General features: G+C 45.6%; 1 protein-coding gene and 1 pseudogene across 1 annotated transcript in view; one reads left to right on the forward strand and one right to left on the reverse strand.

Annotated features, from left to right (window-relative positions):
• The window catches only part of ABCC5 (ATP binding cassette subfamily C member 5), a 99,304-nt gene that overhangs the window by 34,677 nt on the left and 41,581 nt on the right, over positions 1-23,046 (reverse strand). Inside the window, exons 11-20 of the mRNA XM_007119921.4 lie at positions 18,509-18,865; positions 14,832-14,903; positions 12,509-12,633; positions 12,317-12,389; positions 10,058-10,261; positions 9,036-9,179; positions 6,292-6,394; positions 3,276-3,460; positions 2,743-2,889; positions 2,310-2,439 (exon numbers count right to left, since the gene is read on the reverse strand). Of these exons, the coding sequence (XP_007119983.2) occupies positions 2,310-2,439; positions 2,743-2,889; positions 3,276-3,460; positions 6,292-6,394; positions 9,036-9,179; positions 10,058-10,261; positions 12,317-12,389; positions 12,509-12,633; positions 14,832-14,903; positions 18,509-18,865 (1,540 nt within the window). The remainder of the gene's footprint in view (positions 1-2,309; positions 2,440-2,742; positions 2,890-3,275; positions 3,461-6,291; positions 6,395-9,035; positions 9,180-10,057; positions 10,262-12,316; positions 12,390-12,508; positions 12,634-14,831; positions 14,904-18,508; positions 18,866-23,046) is intronic.
• LOC129392333 (40S ribosomal protein S15a-like) lies at positions 5,847-6,201 on the forward strand (annotated as a pseudogene).

Genomic DNA, 23,046 nt, shown 5'->3' on the forward strand with positions numbered 1-23,046 from the left:
GCCCACACGCCACAACTACTGAAGCCCGTGTGCCTAGAGCCCGTGCTCTGCAACAAGAGAAGCCACCACAATGAGAAGCCTGTGCACTGCAACGAAGAGAAGCCCCCACTCACCGCAACTAGAGAAAGCCTGCACGCAGCAACAAAGACCCAGCACAGCCAAAAATAAAATAAATAAAATAAAAATTAAAAAAATAAAAGTAACCATTCCAAAAACAGTAAAAAAAACAAAACAAAACAAAAAAACAAGAGAAGCCACTGCGATGAGAAGCACATGCACTGCAACAAAGAGTAACCCCCGCTCTCCACAACTAGAGAAAGCCCATGGGCAGCAGAGAAGAACCAATGCAGCCAAAAATAAATAAATTAAATAAAAAAAAAAAAAAAAAAAAGAGATGGTGACGTATAGCCAACACTCAATAGCTCCATGTTGACTATGTACATGGCATAGCCATCATGGTCGTTATTTTCGGCTGACTTCCTGTAGCAATATTACGACTGAAGTCCTTACCTCCCTCCACCTGGCTCCCTCTGCGCACCCTCTCACCACCCCTCTTTTACATAATGAGAATGATGCCTCCCTCATGGGTACTGTGAGGGTCGAGCAAGGTAATGCACGTGGAAATATCTTGGAACTCGTAAGTGCAATACAGATGTTATAGAGGAAAGAGTGACGGTGTCGTCCCTGAAGGAACTATCTATATATGCACAGACACACACATCCATGCACACACATATACACAGGGCTTTCTTTAACGAATTCACCAGTCAGGCGAGAGCCATGCAAAAATATTAGGGAAGTCTAATCAAATGCAAATATTTAATGGAAGCTAATTCCTGTGTTCCCTAAATAACTTATAGGAAGTCTTTCCTTGCATATTAACCCGTTTCAGCATACCCATCATTTTACTCTATTTTCTTTTGCTTCAATCTCTGTTTTCTTCACACCTTGTCTTTATAAGGTCAGTTTCCTCATGCGATATCTCTTTGTATGTCCTACATTGCCCTGCATAAGGCTGACAACAAGAAAAGTCTTCAACAGCTGCTTCCAACCAGGGCTCTAGGCATCTGGTGTGTGAGCAAATGTGGAAGAGAGTTAGCAAATGCGGTCACATCCCTGCCTCTACCCCTTGAAACTGGGCTTGGCCTGAGACTCACTTTGACCACAGAGCATCAGCAAATAGGATTCAGACGCCTGAGAAATATTTGCTAATTGGGTCTTGCCTTCTCTTCCTGCATTTGGATCCTGAGAGCACCATGGGAAGAAGCCCAGGCTAGCTGACCAGGAATGAAAGATGCATGAACTACAGCCGTCCTTACTGAGATTACCACTGATTTTTTTTTTCAATCTTTTTTCCATTTGTCTGTGTGTATGTGAGTTTAACAGAAATGGGATCATGTCATGCATATGTGTATCACTGTTCTGTTTATCAGTGATGATTTTGATCCCTTGTTACCTCTGGCCATGGCTTTACACTGGCCTATCAACATCTGAAACAAACTCCTTCTATGGAGGCAACACAGTACAGTAGTTAAAAACATGAGCTCTGGGGTCAAAAAGATTTGGGCTCAATTCCCAGCTTGTTATTTAATAGCTGTGTGATCTTGAGCAAGTTATTTAACCTTTCTAGGCATCAGCTTTTCCGTGTATTCAGTGGATGAAACGATACCCACACCTCACAGGGCTGCTGTGAGGATTAGGATAACGCATGTAGAATATTCATTACACTGCTTGTTACACAGTAAGCCCTCAATGAATGTCAGGCAGCATCACTATCATTATGGGCTATGGGAGTATAGTTGACCCTTGAACAACGTAGGGGTTAGGGACGCAGACCCTCTGTGCAGTCAAAAATCCACATATAACTTACAGTCAGCCCTCCATATATGTGGTTCCTCATCCATATTTCCATATCTGCGGATTCAGCCAACCTGTTGTTCAAGGGTCAGCTATATTTAAATTCTGGTGCTGGCACAGTCCATGAAGCATCCAGCATCCAGCAAACCTGTCAGAGGTTGTAGGTGTCCAGGAACCTATGCACTACCTACAAGTAAATATGTGTTTTGTACTCTGAGATGCCCCTGTCCAAAGCCTCTATGCTAACTCAGTGCTCTGAACTGGTTTTCAGTTTAAATAAGATCAAATAAGAACTCAGACAAAAGGTGAAAAAGGAGATAGGTCCTTAGCCTAAAGAGAGGTTGCAATGTGGAGAAAATGCCAAAACTGAAATGTTCCTGATGCAAACATCGACAGCCACTGTGCCCTGGCTTGTGCTCCAGAGCACAACAGAGAGAAGCAGTGAGAAATACCTTCATCCATGTCTTTGGAAAACCTGTTGAGAATCCTCCCAGTGCGGGTAGTGTCAAAAAACTTCATAGGGCTTCGAAGGATCCTTCGGAAAAGCTCGTCATGGAGCCGGGAGGAGGCTCGCAATGTGCCCTGAGGGGCAGAGCACAGCATGATCAGAGATCCGGGACTCAGGCAGGCTCAGCTCCCACTCCACGGGTAGCAACTCCACAGGACATCGACGTCCAAAGCCGGAGAAGGGCAAATGGCCATGGAGGAGGGAGGTGGCTAATAGGAAAAAGCTGAGGCTGATGGGATGCAGGTCACTTTGGCGAGGGCCATCCCGCTTTAAAGGAGCTCCCCGACTCAGAGTAAACCCGAGAGATAGATGCCAGGCGGAATCCCGACCACAAAGCCACCGGGGAGAGAAGCAGAGGCCCCCACCGGTGCACATACCTTGACAAAGACCACTCCACGAATGGCTTTCAGGATCAGCATGACTGCCATGGAGAGGGCGTAGATGCTGGCATAGTACTGCATGAGAGGATGGTCCTTCATGCTGCCGCCCACAGACGTCCTGTTTTCCTGAGTCACTGTGGTGTTCTGTTTGGAGGCAAGGGTCTGTGAGGCAAGACTCCCAAGGACTGCCAAGAACCCCGCATCAGGGCCATTCTTGGCTCAGGATAAAAACTCTGGGACCTGGTTGAGGCAGACACAAGGCAGCCTTTGTCCCGCTCCCTCTCTCTTTTCTAAGGACGACAGCAGACAGCCTACAGTTTGCTACTGATCAGCTCTACTGCTCCGTGAGTTGGTCAGGGAGCAATTATCTGCTGAGGTTACATTAGGGACTCATCTCTTATCCTGGGTAATCCTTGTTCATTGCTTCTTTTAACTGAAAACTAGAACAGTTTCCCTAAGGAGAGACAGGGACTGTGGAGAGATGGCCACTTTATGAGACATATAATTTTCCCATTAATGAGGAACCTTACCCCACTTCCTTGCTTGATCCAGTAACCCAACCACCAGTTGCTGAAGGCGGTACTGCCCACGTTCAGCATGAAAAGGGACAGAATGACCAGGAATGCCAAGGGGCCCCCAGCAGCCTGGATGTAGACACCATATACTGACCAGGGCACGGAACCCTGCCCCTTCTCTTCCATTTGCACAAGCTGCCCTAGGTAAGGAAAAGAGAAACACGAACTCAGAAAGGAAAGGCTGCTTTTCAAAACTAAGTCACCTGTAGAAGAGCAGAATCAAAGGGAGCCTACAGTTTCACAGAGCTCTAGATGAGAATTATTTCCCCTTCATCATGAGCATTCATTTATCCATGTAACATTTACTAAGCACCAACTATGAACCAGGCCCAGGATGAGGCCCTGGAGCGGTAACGAAGATTAAGACCAGGTCCCTGCCCTGGAGGTCTGGCTCAGATCATCCTTCCACAGTCTAGTAGGACAAACAGGTAAATAAATACATAATAATGTATAATTATATATATTTATTATATGTATACATATAATAAAATGTGCAAACTCCAACGCTAGAGCTATTTACAGGGCAGCATGGGAACATCCGGGAAATGCCTACTTGCGGGAGCTGTGAGGGGCTTAGCAGGCAGTTTTCCGGGAAGACTTTCTATGCAGTCCATATTGCGTTGCATTTTTTTTTTTTTTGGCCGTGCCACGTGGCTTGTGGGATCTTAGTTCCCTGACCAAGAATTGAACCCGGGGCCTCAGCAGTGGTAGCGCCAGGGAATTCCCCATACCGTGTCTTGAAAGGTAAGCCAGAGTCTGGCCAGATGGGGAAATGATGGGCACAGGTTTGGGGAAACAGCAAATCGGTATACACAGATATCCAATACAGCGTGGCTGGAACATTCTGTGCGCCTAAGGAGTGGCAGGAGATAAGGCTGATTAAGGAGGCTGTGGTCAGGGGATAAAGGCATTTGAACTTTATCCTTCAGACAAGAACTTCTCAAGAGAATGGGCTACAGGGGTGTAGAGATTAGACTCCCCGGCCCTGCTGTGCACTAGATGGGCCTGGGATGGCCAGACCAGCCACCTCAGGCAGCCTCTATCATGCATCCCAGGGGCTCAAAGAAATAGTGGCATTTTGCTGTGTGTGCCAAATCAGGAAAAAGATTAGAAAATGCGGCTTTGACATTGGGAGGCCACTGAAAGGCCTCAGGCAGGAAAGTGAGTTGGCTGGTTTTTAACTAGATCTCTCTGCTGTTCGTCTGGAGGACAGACTGAAAAGGAGGCAGCTGTAACAGTCTGGGTAGGAGATGATAAAGGCCAGAACCAGGGTCATGGCAATGGGGACGGAGTTTCAGGAGGTAAATTCAGTAGGACTGGTTGTGGGAGGAGAGAAAAGATTCCAGTTTTTTTCCTAGGGGCTCCCTGGGCTTGTCAGCTGACTGATGCTGACAGGAGAATACAGAGAAAACAGCCCCACAGGAAGCAGCCTCCCCTTTATCATATATGATGTGTAATTACCTTGGAACAAGCAACACATGCCTTGAGCACTTTGCGATGTGAGTCTCCAGGTTAGTGGCTATGTAAATAAGGACAAATGTCCCCTAAAGACATTCTATTTTTTTTTATATTGTCTATGGCAGAAACTGACAGATGTCTCAGGCTTTTGTGCTGTGTTTGCTTTGTGTGTGTGAGAGCAAGGCATCTCAAATCACACCGGAATTCAAAAGCTCATATGTGGCTAATTAAAAGAAAGACAAGAGGCAGGGAGAGGTAAATCAGGATGGTCACCTCCTAACACCAAATGCTTTAAGAACAAGGAAATGAAAAAGGCAGTGGCAAACCCAGGAAAGGTCCTGGATTCAACACATCAGGTGAGGAGGTGACACAACAGAAAGAACTTTAAAACAGGACTGCATTTTTATTTATTATTATTATTATTATTATTATTATTCTTTGCAAACTGATATGCAGCTTAAAGTTCACAAAAGTAAAAATGCCTAAGGTATTGCATACAGCTTTTCTAACTCCCAAGATTTGTTTCAGTTGATAAGATAAAGGGTTTAAAAAACAGGACCAAAGACTCTGGATAGGAAAATCAAGTAGGAAAAACCTTGGCTGTAACTCTTCACCACAGCCCTGCTGCAGTCTGCTTGGGACAAGCAGAGGAGTGTATCATTGTAACAGGGGAGGTTCTGAGGATGTAGGCATTCTTAAAGCTGGCATGCCTCTGCATTGGTTGGCATGACTCTTAAAGAGCAGAGATGAACCCACGATTCAATTTTGCTTAGTCAAAATGACTCAGCTATGACTACCTACACCTCATCCCACCCTGCATAGGAAAAGAAGGTATAGGATTAAAGGACATTCTTGTTGCCTTGGTCGGCTTAAGAAAACACAAGGTGCCTCATGGTCTCCCAACAATCATACAAAAATCTGGTATTCTAGAAATAAAAGGCCAGGTGCTCTACAACACACAATGCTATCAAACAGCATGAATTACCACATGGCGTAATTTCTGATAAACTTTAATGACGCACTTTCCACCATCTTTCTGTGCTACCAAAATGGTGCTCATGAACATCCTGGCTGGCTGATGCTCTCAAGAGCATCATCAATGTGAAAAAGAGAGGCAAACACCAGGTTCTTATTAGGCCATGCTCCGAAGTCATCATCTGGTTTCTAATTGTGATGGTGAAGCATGGTTATATTGGCAAATTTAACTGATGATCACAGGGCTGGGAAAATTGCTGTGAACTTAAACAAGTGTGGAGAGATCAGCCCCAGATTTGATGGGCAACACAAAGATGTAGAAAAATGGCAGGTCCCATCCTGTCAGTTTGGTTTCATTGTACTGACAACCTCATCTAGCATCACGGACCATGAAAAAGCAAGTGTGTGAAAACACACTGGAGGGAAAACAATGGGATCCTTTTTCTAGGGATGTAATACATATGTGCAAATAAAATGCTTCAGTGCAAAATAAAAACCAAAAAAAACTTTAATGACAAATCTCAAAAAAGTTCATTACCTTCCTCTGGCTTCACTGCTTTCTCCTTCTTTACTGATCCTGTTTTAGGACACTTGTCTTGTGTTTTCTTCTGTGAACCACTGGTTTCCTTTTTAGAATTAATCTTAAAAAAAAAAAAAAAAAGAAAGAAGTGTCTCCGTCATCATGATACGGCCATTCAGACAAATGTCCAAAGGACATGTTAGCGAATCATCCATCAAGCTGCTGCTCTTATTGAAAAGAGACACATCCAGCTTCTTAAAAGTTAACTTCTGTAACTTCCCCAACTCCTGAAATCTTTGAGCTGGGTTCCTACCATTCCACTGATACTGCTCTCCCCAAAGTAACTAAAGACCTAAACTCCAAACACAGTAGCCTTTATGCTGTTCTCATCCATTCCAACTTGTCCAGAGTATTTGAGCTGAGGTCACTTCCATTCTTTTCATCTCTGATCCCCACATCACTAAATCAAATCATAGATCTACCATGGGATAAACTTTTACTTCTTAGCCTGCTTTTGCAGCACCTCCACATTCTGGCCCTAGCCTAGCCATGCCTCACATCACACTGCCATTTCCCACTTCTAGACTTTTATCCACGCTGGTTCTTCACTTGGGATGCCCTTCTCCTCTCCCAACTCAATCACAGTTGTCCCCATTCAGATGGATTCAAATCTTAAGTCTCCCTGAGGCAACTTAACGCTCCTCTAGAATAAAGTTCACCCTCCCCTGTACCAGGCACTTGTTAGTACTTTCACAGCATGTTGCTACATATGTGACCTGGTGTTGTTACATATGTCCCCTGTACGAGCATAAGAGTATTGGTTTTCCCTAGAAGACTGAGAGTCCCTCAAGGACAGAGATGACATCTCACTCATGGTTATAACTTACACAGGGCACAGCACCCAGAACTGCCCATAATGGGGCACGCTGGGACTTACAAAACATTCATCAAATTGAAACTGAGATAATAGAAACTACTTAATGTTCTCCTTTCCAAGTTCCTCTTATATCTTTATACAGGAAATTCTCTATACATAGTTTATTACATTTAATTCTATGTCACTGTCAGCCTCATGACCCCAGTTTGCTCTCCAACTAGATTTTTTAAATTGACAGTGGAAAAAAAAATCAGAAAATAATATAAAATTAATAAAATAAAAGACAGGACTCTAAATTTTATATTTACCACAGTGCATGAATAAATGCACTCTCTAAAGAGAAAATTACTATTTGTTGACCACTGACTGGGATAAGAACATTACATATTATTTCAAATGCACCAACTCAAAGAGGCACGTGCCACCCCCATTTTTAAGATGAGGAAACTGAGGCTCAGGAAAGTGAAGTGATATACTGAAAGCACGCTCCTCCACTCAACATGCTCCCTCTCGATATTCCTTTGCTCCTTGGACATTTCATGTTTTAGCTTCTCTCCCTCTCATTTTCCCCTCCATGTGTACAGTGAGGAGGAAATAATCTGAAGAGCCCAAAGTACCGTGAGAGTCACAGGGAGAGATCATAAAGTCCAGATCTGGATCAGGTGTCTCTATAGCAGTTACTGATGACACTCGCAATGTCGGAGTTATATCAAAAGGCCTAAAACACATCATGAACAATGAGTTGTACTGAACCTGAAATCAAACAGGATGATACCCAAACACTGAAATAAGAGTCCCAGAAAAGGTCCCAATAACTTTTTGCTTTCATCCTACTCAACACCAAAATGACCTAGTAGCTAAGAAGCGGCTTTCAGCCCAGCCTGAGTGAACTCCTAGGACCCAAGGCGACCAGAGGATAAAAAGGTCAATACGAGAGCCAGCTCTACGTACGCCCTTGTCTTTGCCTAACTCAGAGCCCAGAGGGGGCGGCCAGCTTTCCATGTTGCTGCAGGAGGCCCGGCAGTGCAGCAGGAACACTTTGGAGTCGAACCGACCTTTCCAGCAGGCTGTTTAACCCTTCTGAGCCCCCGCTTCCTCAGCTGTACAAGTGGAGGATAATCGTATCTGGCTGCAGAGCTCTTAAAATGGCTGAACAGGGCTTCCCTGGTGGCGCAGTGGTTGGGAGTCCGCCCGCCGATGCAAGGGACACGGGTTCGTGCCCCGGTCCGCGAGGATCCCACGTGCCGCGGAGCGGCTGGGCCCGTGAGCCATGGCCACTGAGCCTGCGCATCCGGAGCCTGTGCTCCGCGACGGGAGAGGCTACAACAGTGAGAGGCCCGCGAACCGCAAAAAAAAAAAAAAAAAAAAAAAAAAAAATGGCTGAACAGGATGACAGCTATAAAGTGCTTAATCCAGGAACTGGGACACAGCTGGTACTAGTTAATGAGTGCCAAGTCGGCAGCCAAGACACCATGGATAATTTTCAAATGTATGCAGTATTTAATGTCTCTTCTCTGCCACCTTATTCATTTGATTATTAAGAAAGGAGCTTCCTAATGTTTCAGTCAGGATTTGATGGAGTTTAGGAAACTAAGTTATGACTGAACAGCAGCACACACTGAGCCCACGTCCTTCTCCTTGTCATTGCCTTGCTGATAAACTCTCAGTGACAGAAGACCTCTGTTCTCTAACCCCACAACCCTGCCCTCGTAGAATAGAACCGGTATGCGGACTAAAGCACAGCAGTTTGGTCACCAGAGAACAGGGCCCCTGCCAACAAGACACGGACAATGAGTTCAGCTGAGATTTCTCCATCACTCACTACGGTCTTATCTCTCTTGCTGGAAAGACAGACACACACACACACACACACCACGAATCTTACCTCAACTGGGGGTGTCTCTCCCAGCAACAGGTTATTAAAAATGGTAGCATAATCACCATTTAGATTCATCAGTTCCTCGTGGGTGCCTCTTTCTGTAATACAGCCCTCTTTCATGAAGATCACTTCATCACAGTCAGCCAGATACTAGAGACAAAGACAGGGACAACACAGTGTGGCTGATATTTGTGCGAATACATCCAAATGCCGATACCTTAGTTCAGCGGTTCTCATCTGGAGGTGAACAAGCCCCCCAGAGGATACTTTGTAATATCTGGAGACATTTTTGGTTGTTACAGTTGTGGGGGAGGGGGTACTACGGCCATCTGGTGGATAGAGGCCAGGGATGCACAGGACAAGCCCCCCACAAAAGGGAGCTCTCTGGGCCCCAAACCCCACTGTGCTGAGACTGAGAACCCCTGCTTTAGTTTGTCCTGCCTTGTGATGTAGTTAAAAAACCAGTTCCTCTTAATTTTTGACATAAATCTGCTGATGAAGCCACACAAAGGCCTGAATTAAACTTCACATCCCTTCCCTGCACTCAGAAGTACAAATAATTACAGTCTTTCTGCGGCAGAATGGGGGCTTAGCCCCCCAAACTTGACAACATATGCAAAGCAGATGGTAACATCCTTGAGCTGCTCTCTGAAGTGGCTGCTGGTCATGGAATGACAGGGAGAAGAGCTTGTTTTCCCTAAACAGTTCCCACTCGCATATAGATGTTAACACAACCCTTTCCAAACTGTCTCATACCCAAACTCCATTTTCAGTCTACTCCTCTCAGCCCTTTTACTTACTGAATTACATGCAGAAGCTAACATGCTCCAACGATCTCTGATTCAGATGGCCATCTGATATAACGAGCTTTATTAGTACAATGGGACAGGGGGCTATTTGCTGAGGAAGTGAACACTCATGATTCCAGGGACATCTAGGAGCCCCACAAAGGTACCTGGACCAAGCCCACCTCCCTGTTTCTGATTTCCCAAGCCAAGGTGGGGAGCCTGGGGAAGGAAGCACCATACCTGTAACTGGTGGGTAATGAACAGAACCGTCTTCGACTTGAGGTGCTTCTGGATAGCACTGTTGAAGATGTGGTTGCCCACGTGGGCATCTAAGGCACTGAGGGGGTCATCCAGGATGTAGATGTCTCGGTCACTATACAAGGCCCGGGCGAGGCTGATCCTCTGGCGCTGCCCACCACTCAGGTTGGCTCCGCGCTCGCCAATCTACAGGACCCCAGAAAGCACGGGAAGCCTCCAGCTCAAGTCCAGAACAATGCTCAGTGATCACCCCAGTCACCTCACCTCTCCTCCACCCAAACCAGCTTCTTCTCTTCACTTCCCCACCTGGATGAAGTGCTGCCATGTCCTCTAGGGCCCACACAGAACTGGGGGGAGCATCAGCCCAGATGCCTCCTCCTCTCCCACAACCATCTGGTTACTAACCAATCCTGTGTCTGAGCCTCGCCACGCCCTCTTGATGCCCCGCTACAATCCATTCTCCATGGGCAGAAAGACCTTTCCAAAACACAAAGCTGACCATGTCCCACCCTTGCTTAGTCCTAAAGAACATAATCTAAGCCCCCAAATATGGCAGACGAAGCAGGCCCTTTACCACCTGGCTTCCCAGCAACTCTCAGCCTCCACTGTCAATCCCCCTTCCATACCCTGGGATCTGAGCATTTTCAATTGTGTGTCTATTATGAACACACACCACCACTGTCATGCCTTCTTCTGTACTGTGTCTGCTCAGTTCTGGGGTCCTCTCCTCTGTGAAGCCTCCCCTCCCCCTCTCCACTAACACCCAAAAGAAAGGGCACTCTTTCATCAGCCTATTTTGTGCCTATTTGTCAGGATGTCTCTCTCAGTTGTAAGCTTTTTGAGGACACAGACTACTGTCCTTTTCTTTTATATTCCCAGTGCCTCCAGCAGCTTCTGCACATGCAGCAGGCATACAACAAGCACTCAATAAATGTTACTAAATAAACAAATGAAAAAAATCAATTGTCAAATGGTAACTGGCTCTGTATTTTTAAAAAATCTTATCCTTAAAAAAAATTCAATTAATTCAGGTTTTCAAATAAGAACATGTATGAGAATTACCTGCACGGCTTGTTAAAACATATTGTGGAGCCCCACCCTTAGAGTCCTGGATTCAGTAGGTCTGGGTGTGGCTGAGAATCTGCAGTGATGCTGCTGATCTGCTGCTAATCAGGGGACCAGGATCTGAGAACCAGTAAACTAATCAAACCATTCAAATCTGGTTTGAGGGCTTAAACTGAAGTCAGCTGAATAAAAGAGTCAGCCCCAGAGGCCTCCAGGGCAGGTCATGGGATGTGAGTGTCAACACTGAAGGCACAAGCCAGTTCCAAAGACAAGCCTCTGGGAACTGTTCCAGGGCAGAGAAGCAAAGAAAGGCAGGTTTCTGCTAAGGATTCTTTTTTTTTTTTTTTTTTTTGCGGTACGCGGGCCTCTCACTATTGTGGCCTCTCCCGTTGCGGAGCACAGGCTCCGGACGCGCAGGCTCAGCGGCCATGGCTCACGGGCCCAGCCGCTCCGCGGCATGTGGGATCTTCCTGGACCGGGGCACGAACCCATGTCCCCTGCATCGGCAGATGGACTCTCAACCACTGCGCCACCAGGGAAGCCCCAGGACTCTTTCCTTCTAGAGGGAAAGGCCTCTCTAGAGACCATATGTGAGTAAGGAAGTTGGCAGAATAAAGTTCAGGGGAAGAAGTTCAACAGGCACGTGCTTGATTTTGGTTTTAAAAATGAATAGGGTAGGGCTTCCCTGGTGGCTCAGTGGTTGAGAGTCCGCCTGCCGGTGCGGGGGACGCGGGTTCGTGCCCGGGTTCGGGGGGATCCCACATGCCACGGAGCGGCTGGGCCCGTGGGCCATGGCCGCTGGGCCTGCGCGTCTGGAGCCTGTGCTCCGCAACGGGAGAGGCCGCGGCGGTGAGAGGCCCGCGTACCGCAAAGAAAAAAAAAAAAAAATGAATAGGGTAGAAAACATGAATTCTGAACCAACAATGGGATTTTGTTTAAAATCCACATGACATGAAATATTTATATGCTTAAAACAGGTAGTGTTGATATTCCTGCCCTAAGGACCAAATGCTTTCCTAACATAAAGTCCCAGAGAAAGTAAAACTCCCGTGTAGGTTCTTCTCCCATGCATTTAAGATGCACTCCTAGGAGGTGGCTCTGGCATAGCCCTGCCACCTATCTTCCAGAATCCTCTCTGCTAAACACCCTGGCCCACCAGGGACAGAAGACTTGTACCTCCGTCAGGTCACTGTTGGGAAGGATGGCCAGGTCAGGCCTCAGGCAACAGCTGTTCAGCACAGAGTTGTATCTGAAGGACACAAAGAGACCCAGCATCAGGGACACGGTTGGGGTAGAGCCTGCTGACTCGGGCTGCCTGTGTCTCACACAGCCAAGATGAAAGCATGACAGAAATCAAACATTCCTTGCCTTTCTTCATCAAATTCCTTCCCAAAGAGGATGTTGTCTCTCAGAGTGGCATTGAGGATCCAGGCTTGCTGCGCCACATAAGCGAAGGTTCCATTGACCGCAATGCTGCCCTCTAGAAGTGACATCTAGGGAAAGAGACACCATCTAATGGCATCACAACGCAAAACCATCACCCTAAGCCAGCAGAACCCCTGACATTCCACGATGGAGTTGAAAATCTTGGCAATTTCCTTGGATGCGTTTCGAACCCAAATCTGGACCTCACCTTTGTTCCACAGAGAGCAAAGCTACAGCAGTAGCTACAGAAGTCAAGAAAATCAAAGTTCTCCTTGCTTACGTGTGATGGGAGCCCAGCATAACCCATGACTTGAATGAACAAATACTTCATTCAGCAACCCATAAGCTACTTTATTATCCTTTTTTCCTAACTGCAAACTGTTCTAATTGAAGGAAGCACAAGCAGAAGGCCCCTGCAGAATTCCCCTGAGGAGTATGCTATAAAGACTTAGAGCTAGTCCCTGCCTCAAGATGAGCGCAGGTCAACTCATCCACAGACTTAATACAGGCTGTTGGCTACGTCAGCTGCTTCTGTAAAATGAGGACCAGAGGGGAGAAAAATTCCAGTTAGACATCAACTAGTATTACTGAGCATCTACGCAATGATGACAGACCGGCCCCTCCAAAATGAAGAGACTACATGATGAGCCACGTGCTTTGAATTGTGTTTTCAGTTGCAGTGGTCGACATGAATCGATTTACCCATTTTATGCTCTTTCAGTGTTCCTTTTGGAACAGTAGACGTTTGTCTTGGGTTAGGAATGCTATAGCTTGAAACAGTTTCATTAACCAGCCTGCACATACAAGTTTGTCCTCTCAAACGTGGTAACGCACAGTGTACACACACAGGCCATAACACAGTACCACAACTGCCCCCAAACAGGTAAGTACACTGATAATGCACTCAAGTGTTCAGAAACCCCCTGAGGGTCTAACTGTGGAAATCCAGCTCTCTCGGCTGCTACAGTACAAACACCCCACACTGCAGACCGCCAACAAAGAGTTACACTCTAAAGAAGCAGGGCTGACCGGTATTCCCAGACTCTCTGTCAGAGAGAAGGCTGTCAGGATTTGATCCAGAAGCAAAGACCCACTCATTTTTCAATTTAACTGTTGCCCACTAACCCTCCTTCCCCTTCACTCCACCTGTGTTCTCATCACTGGCCCTGAAATCTGGCTGATGATCAGAAATTACATAGGAGGTCTTTGGCTTTTTATGAAGACCACTGGCTGAGCCCAACCACTGTACAGCCTCATAAAGCAGAAGCGGGTGTGGGTGGGAAGCTGCCCCTCCAGATGATTTGAATACAGGCTTCCTCAGACCACCCTGGGCACCACTGCTCTAGAGGAGAGCCACAACTCCACCAACTGTGACAGTGATGCTGAACAGGACCAAATATTCCACAGACTGGATGCTACAAAACAATCTTCCCCAGCCCCTTCTCCCGTTTGTTTAATTTCCTCAATATGGAAAAATGACTCAGAGGACTTCATCCATCAGGAGGAATAACCTTAAGTTTATCCTCATCTCAACCAACAAGTCAAGCTAGTTTAATCCAAATGCTGACAGCCCTCTTCCGGGCCCTCGGAGCACTATTCACTCACTGCCTTGTGCTGTGCTTGTGTGTCTAGAAGGCCTAGCACCACAATCAGACCACGGACACTCCTTTTTTTTTTTTTTTTTTTTTTGGGCAGCGCCGCATGGCATGCGGGATCTTAATTCTGCAACCAGGGATCAAACCTGCGCCCCCTGCATTGGGAACACGGAGTCTTAACCACTGGATCTCCAGGGACGTCCCAGACCATGGACTCCTTGAGGGCATAATTCTTTCAATGGTTAGGCTGAAAACAGAGTGGGTCTTTACTTCTAGATCAAATCCTGAAGGCTCTCTCTCTGACAGGGAGGCTGGTGAGGCTGGTCCATTTGTTGGCAGTCTGCAGTTTGTCCATCCCTTACCTCTGACATTTCCCAACACACTGTCCGGCATACCTGTGGCACTCAGTAAATACATGCTGAATAAAAGAAGGCAAGAGAAACAAATGACTCCAGCTGGGTATCAATCAGTCATTCAGCCCCTTTCCAGATACAGTGCTGTTGTTAAGGGGTAGGAAAGGCAGGGGGCAGGGTATGATACAGACCTAGGGTCATTTTGTTTCCACCTTTCCTGACTCTCTTCAGGAAATAAGCTCATTTTTCCTGAGACTCTGGCTAAGCAGAATCCAGAGAAAGAAGCAGAAAATGCCAAGGACAATAACAAAATCTTACCTGGCCTAAAATGGATGAAATGAGAGAGGTTTTTCCACTTCCCACACTGCCACAGATTCCAACCAGTTTACCCTGGACAAAGCACACGAGAGAGGAAGGTCATTAAAGCACTACTGACCATTCATCTCTAGGACTTCGGATTTCCTTTGAAGAAAAAAATGTTAACGACAGTCCATCACTATGGGAATGTCACCCTGAGGACCCAGCAAGTCACTTACCTCTTTTCTCCCTCATCAGCCACCCACGTCATAGGGTTTCTGTGGGGATGCACTGAGGTAACAGATGTGTAAGCCTTTTGGAAAAATTAAATATGCCACAGACATTAAGGTATCCCACATCCCTTTTAGAAAGGCCTACCCCCTTTCCTACTTTGTTGGTAACTGATGCTTTTTGATAACTTGTTTATTTTTATTGTTGTTTTTGGAAGAGAGGACAGCACTCTTGAAAATTACTTTATTTTCATTTTATTTTATATGATTTTTTTTCTCCAGGGTCTATAAATCATTTTCATAAAAATTATGTGCACTGTGCACTGTTGTTTCCATTTTTCTACAAAACACCTCCAAGAATCTGAGGGCATATTTTTATCATCAATCCCACATGAAAGTGGAAAACCAAGCCTGTGATTAACTGAATATCCTCAGGCAAAATGATGAGTTCTCCATGGGCAGTGTTAAACGTTTTCAAGAACAGACAGGTGATTTTAACAGGGCCACTTGTTCAGCAACACTCTCTTGCCTCAAGACTGGCAGCGAGGAGAGGCATGGAGAGTGGTGGTGTGGAAAGAGCGTGGATTCTGGAGGCAGACAGGTCTTGATTTGAATCCCAGCTCCATCAGCACTTGCCAATTGTGTGGACTTGGTCTTATTACTTAAACGAATACTGTCTCTCTAACTGAGCTTTGAGCAACTTGGAAGGAGCCATCCTTGCAGGACCAAACACACTGTCTGGTACTTAATAAAAGTATATTGGACGAAGTTTTTGACATGGTTCAGGAGGTTGAAAGATTACAGCCCGGTCATGATGAGGAGACCAAGTCACAGGCTCAGACTCTGCTCAGGTCGGTCAGGTTAACACAGAGAAAATGCTGTTCCAATGACTAAATGGTGACTAAAGATGTCAACAATGAAGTAAGTGCCTGGGGCACAGAAGACATCAGGCAAATATTAACTTCCCGTCTCTTCCCTAAAGAGGGGGGCTGGGGGAATTGTGGTATCTCTTCAAATAGCTAAAGGTCTGTCATGTGAACATGGACTGTAAAAGGCAGAAGGAGGATCAATAGATAGAAAGGAGAAGAGTAAATTTCAGCTGATTACAAGGAATAATCCTCTAATAGAGCTGATTAGCAATGTGATATAGTTGCCTCAATCAAGATAATCGTTATTAAATAAGGAGCCTGCTGCTAAAACCTGGACTTCCCTGGTGGCGCAGTGGTTAAGAATCTGCCTGCCAATGCAGGGGACAGGGGTTCGAGCCCTGGTCTGGGAAGATCCCACATGCCGCGGAGCAACTAAGCCCGTGCGCCACAACTACTGAGCCTGCGCTCTAGCACCCACGAGCCACAACTACTGAGCCCATGTGCCACAACTACTGAGCCTGTGTGCCACAACTACTGAAGCCCATGAGCCTAGAGCCCATGCTCTGCAACAAGAGAAGCCACCATAATGAGAAGCCCGTGCACCTCAGCGAAGAGTAGCCCCCGCTTGCCACAACTAGAGAAAGCCCTTGTGCAGCAACAAAGACCCAACACGGCCAAAAATAAAAAAATTAATTAATTAATTTTTTAAAAAGTTAATTGGAGTTAAAAAACCTGACTTGTGTACCCACCAGTGATGAACCATGCTAGTTGTTTCAGGTGGTCTCATAGAGGACCATCTCTCCCAGCTCTTGTCTATAGCTTCCAAGAGCTGGGAGCTTTTTGTTTCCCCTTTAGTCCAGCTCTGGATATGTGTAACAGGGCTCACACCGCATTAGAACCCCCTAAGCCCACTTCCAATTAAGTAAATGAACATTCCTTACCACCTCCATTAACCACCCTTGGTCCAGAAAACTCTTATGTTTTTCCTTGGTTCTCCTCACTTCCCTCCTTGTTTCTCTACATACTCTTCTGAATCCAGAGGCTAGAATGATTCTATTAATACGTAAGTCAGATCACATCACTCTTCTCCTCCAAACCCTCTAACGGCTTCAGAGTAAAGCGGAAATCATGCCAGGAGGCTCTGGCACCCCAAGCCTCTCTGCCCTCAGCACCCTCCCCTCTCTCCCACGCTCACTCTGCTCTTGTGACAGGCACACTGCACACTCAGGGCCTTCGTGCTTCTGTTCTCTCTGCCTGAATGCTCTTCTTCCTCCACGTATCAATATGGCGCGCTCCTTCAAGCCTATGCTCAAATACAGGCATACCTTGGACATATTGTGGGTCTGCTTCCAGACCACCACAGTAAAGCAAATATTGCAATGAAGCGAGTCACACGAATGTTTTGGTTTCCCGGTGCATATATAAGTTATCTTTACACTATACTTTAGTCTACTAAATGTGCAATTACATTATGTCTAAGAAAAACAATGTAAATACCAATTTAAAAACACTTTATTACTAAAAAATGCTAACCATCATCTGAGTCTTCAACGAGTTGTAATCTTTTTGCTGGTGGGTTTGAAATATTTAGAGAATTACCAAAACGTGACAGAGACATGAAGTAAGCAAATGCTGATGGAAAAATGCCTACAGGCTTGCTTGATGCAGGGTTGCCAGAAGCCTTCAATTTGTAAAAAATGCATTATGCCTGTTATTACTTTTTTTTTTTCTTTTTTTGGCTGGGCCGCATGGCACGGGGGATCTTCGTTTAAGTGAGGCCTTCCCTTAAGAGGCCTATTTAAATTGACCACACCTGCTCCCCGCCCAGCAAGCACTCTATCCCCTTTCTTCGTAGCCCTTTTACTTGTTTACCATCTATCTTTGCTCAGAAGAAGGTAAACTCCAGGAGGGCAGGGATTTTGGCCTATTTGGTTTTTCGCTGCTCTATCCACAACTCTATAACAGTGACTGGCAGGGGGCTGGCACTCAAAAATGGAATGAGTAGATATATATACACCTGGGACCCTCTGGATGCTGCAGCCCTCAACATGGCCCTGGCTCCCAGTCATATTCTGTATTTTAAAAGCCTTGAACCTGAAGTGTCTATGGCAGCCACTCTCTATAGGAGGACCTGTGGGAGACTCTAGTCCTGTGTTACCTGGGCCGTGACATCATATACCATAACCATCCTTTACTAACATTAAAAAATAAAGTTACAATAGAATTGCTGAGCACAGAATCACTGAGAGTACCTATTATATGTCAGGTTCTGTGCTATGCATAGCCCAGTGCTAATAAGAAGCTCACACAGAGTTACAGTAACTAGAAATAATTATTACAGCTCACATACAACTAAATCAAACCTATTCAGGGCAAAATTGTGGAAAACCCACTCGAATGCTTCATTTCCTTGCTTATAAAATGAGTATCTCATGAGAGCAGCTGTTATTCTATTGTTAAATGCCTAAATATCCCTTCTAGAGGTGGAACTGGCCAGATTTGCTCTTTAGTTCAAAACCACTCCCAGAGAGAAAGCCCTTTGCTAAAAGGCCTGGAAGCTGCCTACCCCTGCCAGAATAGACACCTGGTAGATGGTTACCTCTTCAATTTCCAAGTCGATGTTGTACAGCGTCCTCTGCAGGCGGAGGTTCCCCAGGTGGATGTGCTTGCCCTCTTCCTCCTCAGGACTGGGCCGCTCGTCACTGTCCAAGAGGAGGTGGCCCTTCTGCTCTGCCAGCACCGCCTGATGCTCAGTGCGCTGCAGCTGCCTCACCTTCTCTTTCTTGCCCCTGGCAGCCCTCTTGTCTTTTTTCGTTTTGGGGGTCAGCTTGGGTGAGTTCTGGAGACTGGAGTGGGAGGAGTCCCATGCCAAGGTGGCATTTTTCATCTCTATCGTGATGTGAGGGCTGGTTGGTTTTTTCTTTATCATGTGAACCTCTTCCATTAGAAACAAACTCTGATAGGAGTTGTGAGAGAGGTGCAAAGATGAGACACTGGATCAAGACCAGGGAGACAAGCCTAGGGCGTACACTCACGAAGCAAAACACATCAGGCTATACAGTGGAAGGAAGCTGAAGGGCAAAAGGTAGCTCATTAGTGTAGCCCAGCCTCAGGCCCACGGAGAGGTCACGGGAGTGTGGGGACACCCTTGGGATGGACAGGGGCCTACTTAACTGGCCCAACACTCGATGCTACCAGTCACATGCTAAACTACTCTTTCCTTTTCCACCAGTCTAATGTGGACCAAGGGCTATTTAACTGACTGGTCTGCAGCCCCTGTTCTCACTCATGAGCTGCTGAGTAGCAGGTAGTAAAATGCAAGCAGGGAAACCAAAGGGCGGGCACGCTGCCCTCCTGCCCGGACCCTCATCACTCTGTTTGCCTTCCAGACCACTCCTGCGGAACCCCCAAGCCTAGGCACTTCCCTCACGCACAAGTTGGGGGGAGAGGCAGAGCTGATATTGTGACCAGGCCTAGCTCGCTCCGGTTAGAAAGGAGTACCTAAGGTTTTATTGACGGCGGAGTACATCTTCTCGCCAACAAGTTCTCATGTCTTCCAAGTCCTGCCTCGGAACTTGTGAGAATTCAAACAAAGGGCTTGCGTGGAAGGGAAGGGTATCACCCTCAGAAACATCCTTGGGAAGAAAGAAAGACTCTTCCCTCCCACTCATGCCCCAAGTCCCACTGAGTTATATCAGGGGAAGAGAAATGGAATGCTTGAAAAGCTAAGTGTCTCTGAAATTAGATCTGAAACAGTGATCATAATAAACCTCTGCCGAGGACCAACATGTGCCCATGACTTTGAAACCACTTCTGACACCTCCCTTAACCCAGTGATCTTCCCTATAGGGTGCTATCCCGGTTGGATTCCCAGTACGATGAAAATTTTTTAAAAACATTAGAAAGTCTTTAGAGAAAAGATGATTTTTAATGGCAGGACTCTTTGCTTAGTTACCGAGAACCCCTAACTATTTTAAAGTTTGCAGGTGCTATTAAATGTACCATATAATCCCCTTGCCTAAGAGCCAGCTCTTTCTCCTAAATCCTAAACTCCTAAGCTTGCTCTTTGCATCCCTAAATTGCCATGTCTCCTATCCATTCCCAATCCCTGATCTTCCCAGAAATGTCATGTTTCTAAATCTCCTAGATAATCTTCACTCTTGGTCAACCTTTAAAAAAAGTAGTTTTCTGTTTAAAGTTCAGTTTTCTGAAGAGAGCCATTGGTTTCATTTGTTCAGAGCCTTCCTGAGAGACTGGACTGAGAATAACATGGCAAATATTCTGCCCACCTTCACAGAGTAAACCATATGCTGACAGAATTCCTATCATTTCTCTCTCCTAAAGAGTTACTAGGGGCTTCCCTGGTGGCGCAGTGGTTGTGCGTCCGCCTGCCGATGCAGGGGAACCGGGTTCGCGCCCCGGTCTGGGAGGATCCCACATGCCGCGGAGCGGCGGGGCCCGTGAGCCATGGCCGCTGGGCCTGCGCGTCCGGAGCCTGTGCTCCGCAACGGGAGACACAAAAAAAAAAAAAAAAAAAAAAAAAAGAAAAAAAAGAGTTACTAAATGGGTCTTGTAGGCCTCATGCACTATAAAAACTATGCTAGTGCCTCTGGCTTGCACAGCTCGTCCACACTTTCCCTTCCCACAGGCTCCCTGCAGCCCCGCACTTCTCCCAGGAGGATTTCAGCTTCAGGTCACTCTGCCTGGACATGCTGAGGCACACAAGCGCCCCACACACCTAAATTTATATCTACTTGGATTTGCACCTGCCAGGACAACAGAATCTTAGAGATACATAAACCATAAACCTCAACTTTACATCAAAACACTACTCTCACTCACTGAAGCAATCAAATCAGAATGTATCTTTTGAGCAGAAGAGGAGACTACTCATAGGGCTGCCAGATAAAATACAGGATGCCTAGTTAAATTTTGATTCCAGATAAATAATGAATAGTCTTTTAGTATAAGTACGTCTCATGCAGTTATTAACTGGGTGGCCTGTGTTTTTATTTGCTAAACCTGGCAACACTATACTGGTGACTGTCTTATCAGAAAAGTTATAAGGTGGCTTCTCACTGCCTTTCTAAAGTTATCATCCTCCCAGAAGTGGAGGCGGGGGGAGGGAGGAGACTGCCAAGAGGAATTAGCTAGAATGCGACTCATTCCCATGAGGCATACAACAGAGCTGGGGGTGATTCTGCTTCTATTATTAACTCTGAAGCTTCCTGGATAGAGGAAGGATCTATAGCGTGAAAAGCCACCTGCTAAAACAGGTTCTCACTAGTAAGTGAAAAGAAGAGAGCTCTCGAGAAATAAGGGGGTTGGGGTGGTGTGTGAACAAATCTGTACTATAAATTCCTATTCCTTCGTCCAAAATGCCACCAAAGCCATTCACTAAAAAGGACAGAGAAACAAATAGGGGGACAAATTTATGCTCAAAACATCTGCCTTAGGGGTGGACATTCTGCTTATCACAGATAATTTCAACTGATCTATCTTCAAGTTCACAGACTTTCCTTTGTCACCTGTATTCTGCTACTAAGTCCATCCAATATATTTTCAAATTTTGATTAATATACTTTCTTAGCTTAAAATTTTTTTATTTGGTTATTTTCTATATCTTCTATTTCTCTGCTGAGACTTTCTATCTTTTCATTTCTAAGTTCTTTTTCTGATAATTCCAACATTTGGGTCATCTCAGTATCTAGACTTTCTTTGTATGCAGAGTAATTTTGGATTGTATCCTGGGCATTTTGAATATTGTATTATGAGATTCTACGTCTTGGTTAAATCCTATATAAAATGCTGCATTTTTCTTTTAGGAGGAAATTGATCCATTTAGGATGAGTTCTGGTCTGCTTCCTGTAGGCTGTTAAAAACAAGACAACAGGCCCCAAATGGAGTCACTTATGCTAAGCCCCACGTCACCAAACTGAGACTTAACTATAGTTTCAGCTCTCCCAGAAATGGAATATTAAACAAGTCAATCAGGAATCACCTGATCAGCACTAGTTAGGTAACCCGCCTGATAGACCCCTGCCATCCCCTAAAGGAAAGTAACCTTGTAATAACCAATGTGATTTTCTGCCTAGCATAACTTCCTTGTTCCTGCTCCCTTCTACCTATAAAAGTCTTTCATTTTGTACAGCTCCTCGGAGCTCCTTCTAGTTGCTAGATTGGATGTTGCCCAATTTATGAATTGCTGAATAAAGCCAATAAGATTTTTTAAATTTACCAAAAAAAATCTGCCTTCTTCAAAACTAGATATTGTGGGTTCTGCAAAATAAGGCTGTGATTACAATTAGACCATTTCTTTTCATGTGGCTCTGGATCTTGGCCTTCTAGCAGCCAGGCTGGGGTGAGGAAGGGCTTGGGGCTAGGGTAGGGGGGCACATTCTTGAGGACTAGCTTTCTTGACCAAACAAAATTCACCTGGTTAACTGTAAACAAGTAAAATATAAATAAGTCTTGGGAAGCTATTCTCCATGCTTCTTAAGAGGAAAACCCAATTTGTTTTCTCCTGAACACCTAAGGTGAGGATATCAATCCCTCAAACACCTGAGCTTCAAGCCTTCAAGGTACTGACCTTGCTTTTGTATTGCTCTCAGCAGCCATGAAGGATTAGCTGGAGCTACTCTCTGCAGTGGCTTTGTCAAGAGAGTCCAGCCACACAGGTGCTGGACTTTTATTTTTTTTTTTTTAAGCATTAACCACTTTCAAATATCTATCTCCCTCCACCCTCCCAAATATATCTACCTCTTGTACCATGTATTTGTATTATTCTGAAGGCACAAAAAACACAGTCAAGGCACAATCAACTAACCACCTGCAAGGGAAAAAAAACCCTGATACGTACTTAACTGCAGCTCTCAGTATGATCTAGTCTTATGACTATTCCCATGTCACTGCATTACCTGTATCATGAGTGGCAACCACAGGGCAGGGAAAAGAATCAAAAGGAGCTTATTCCCGACAGTATTTTGGTAGAGGTAGATGTAGATGTAGATCAAGGTGAGAAAAAGCTGACAGCCTCCAGATAATTCTAATTGCCTAGGTTTGAATCACTTAAAGACCCAGTAAATTATAACATATATCCATGTTAGGTCCAGGCAGAAGGGACTAGTTCTGAAGGGG

Source organism: Physeter macrocephalus, chromosome 1 (genome assembly GCF_002837175.3).
Source record: "Physeter macrocephalus isolate SW-GA chromosome 1, ASM283717v5, whole genome shotgun sequence".
NCBI classification, from domain to species: domain Eukaryota; kingdom Metazoa; phylum Chordata; class Mammalia; order Artiodactyla; family Physeteridae; genus Physeter; species Physeter macrocephalus.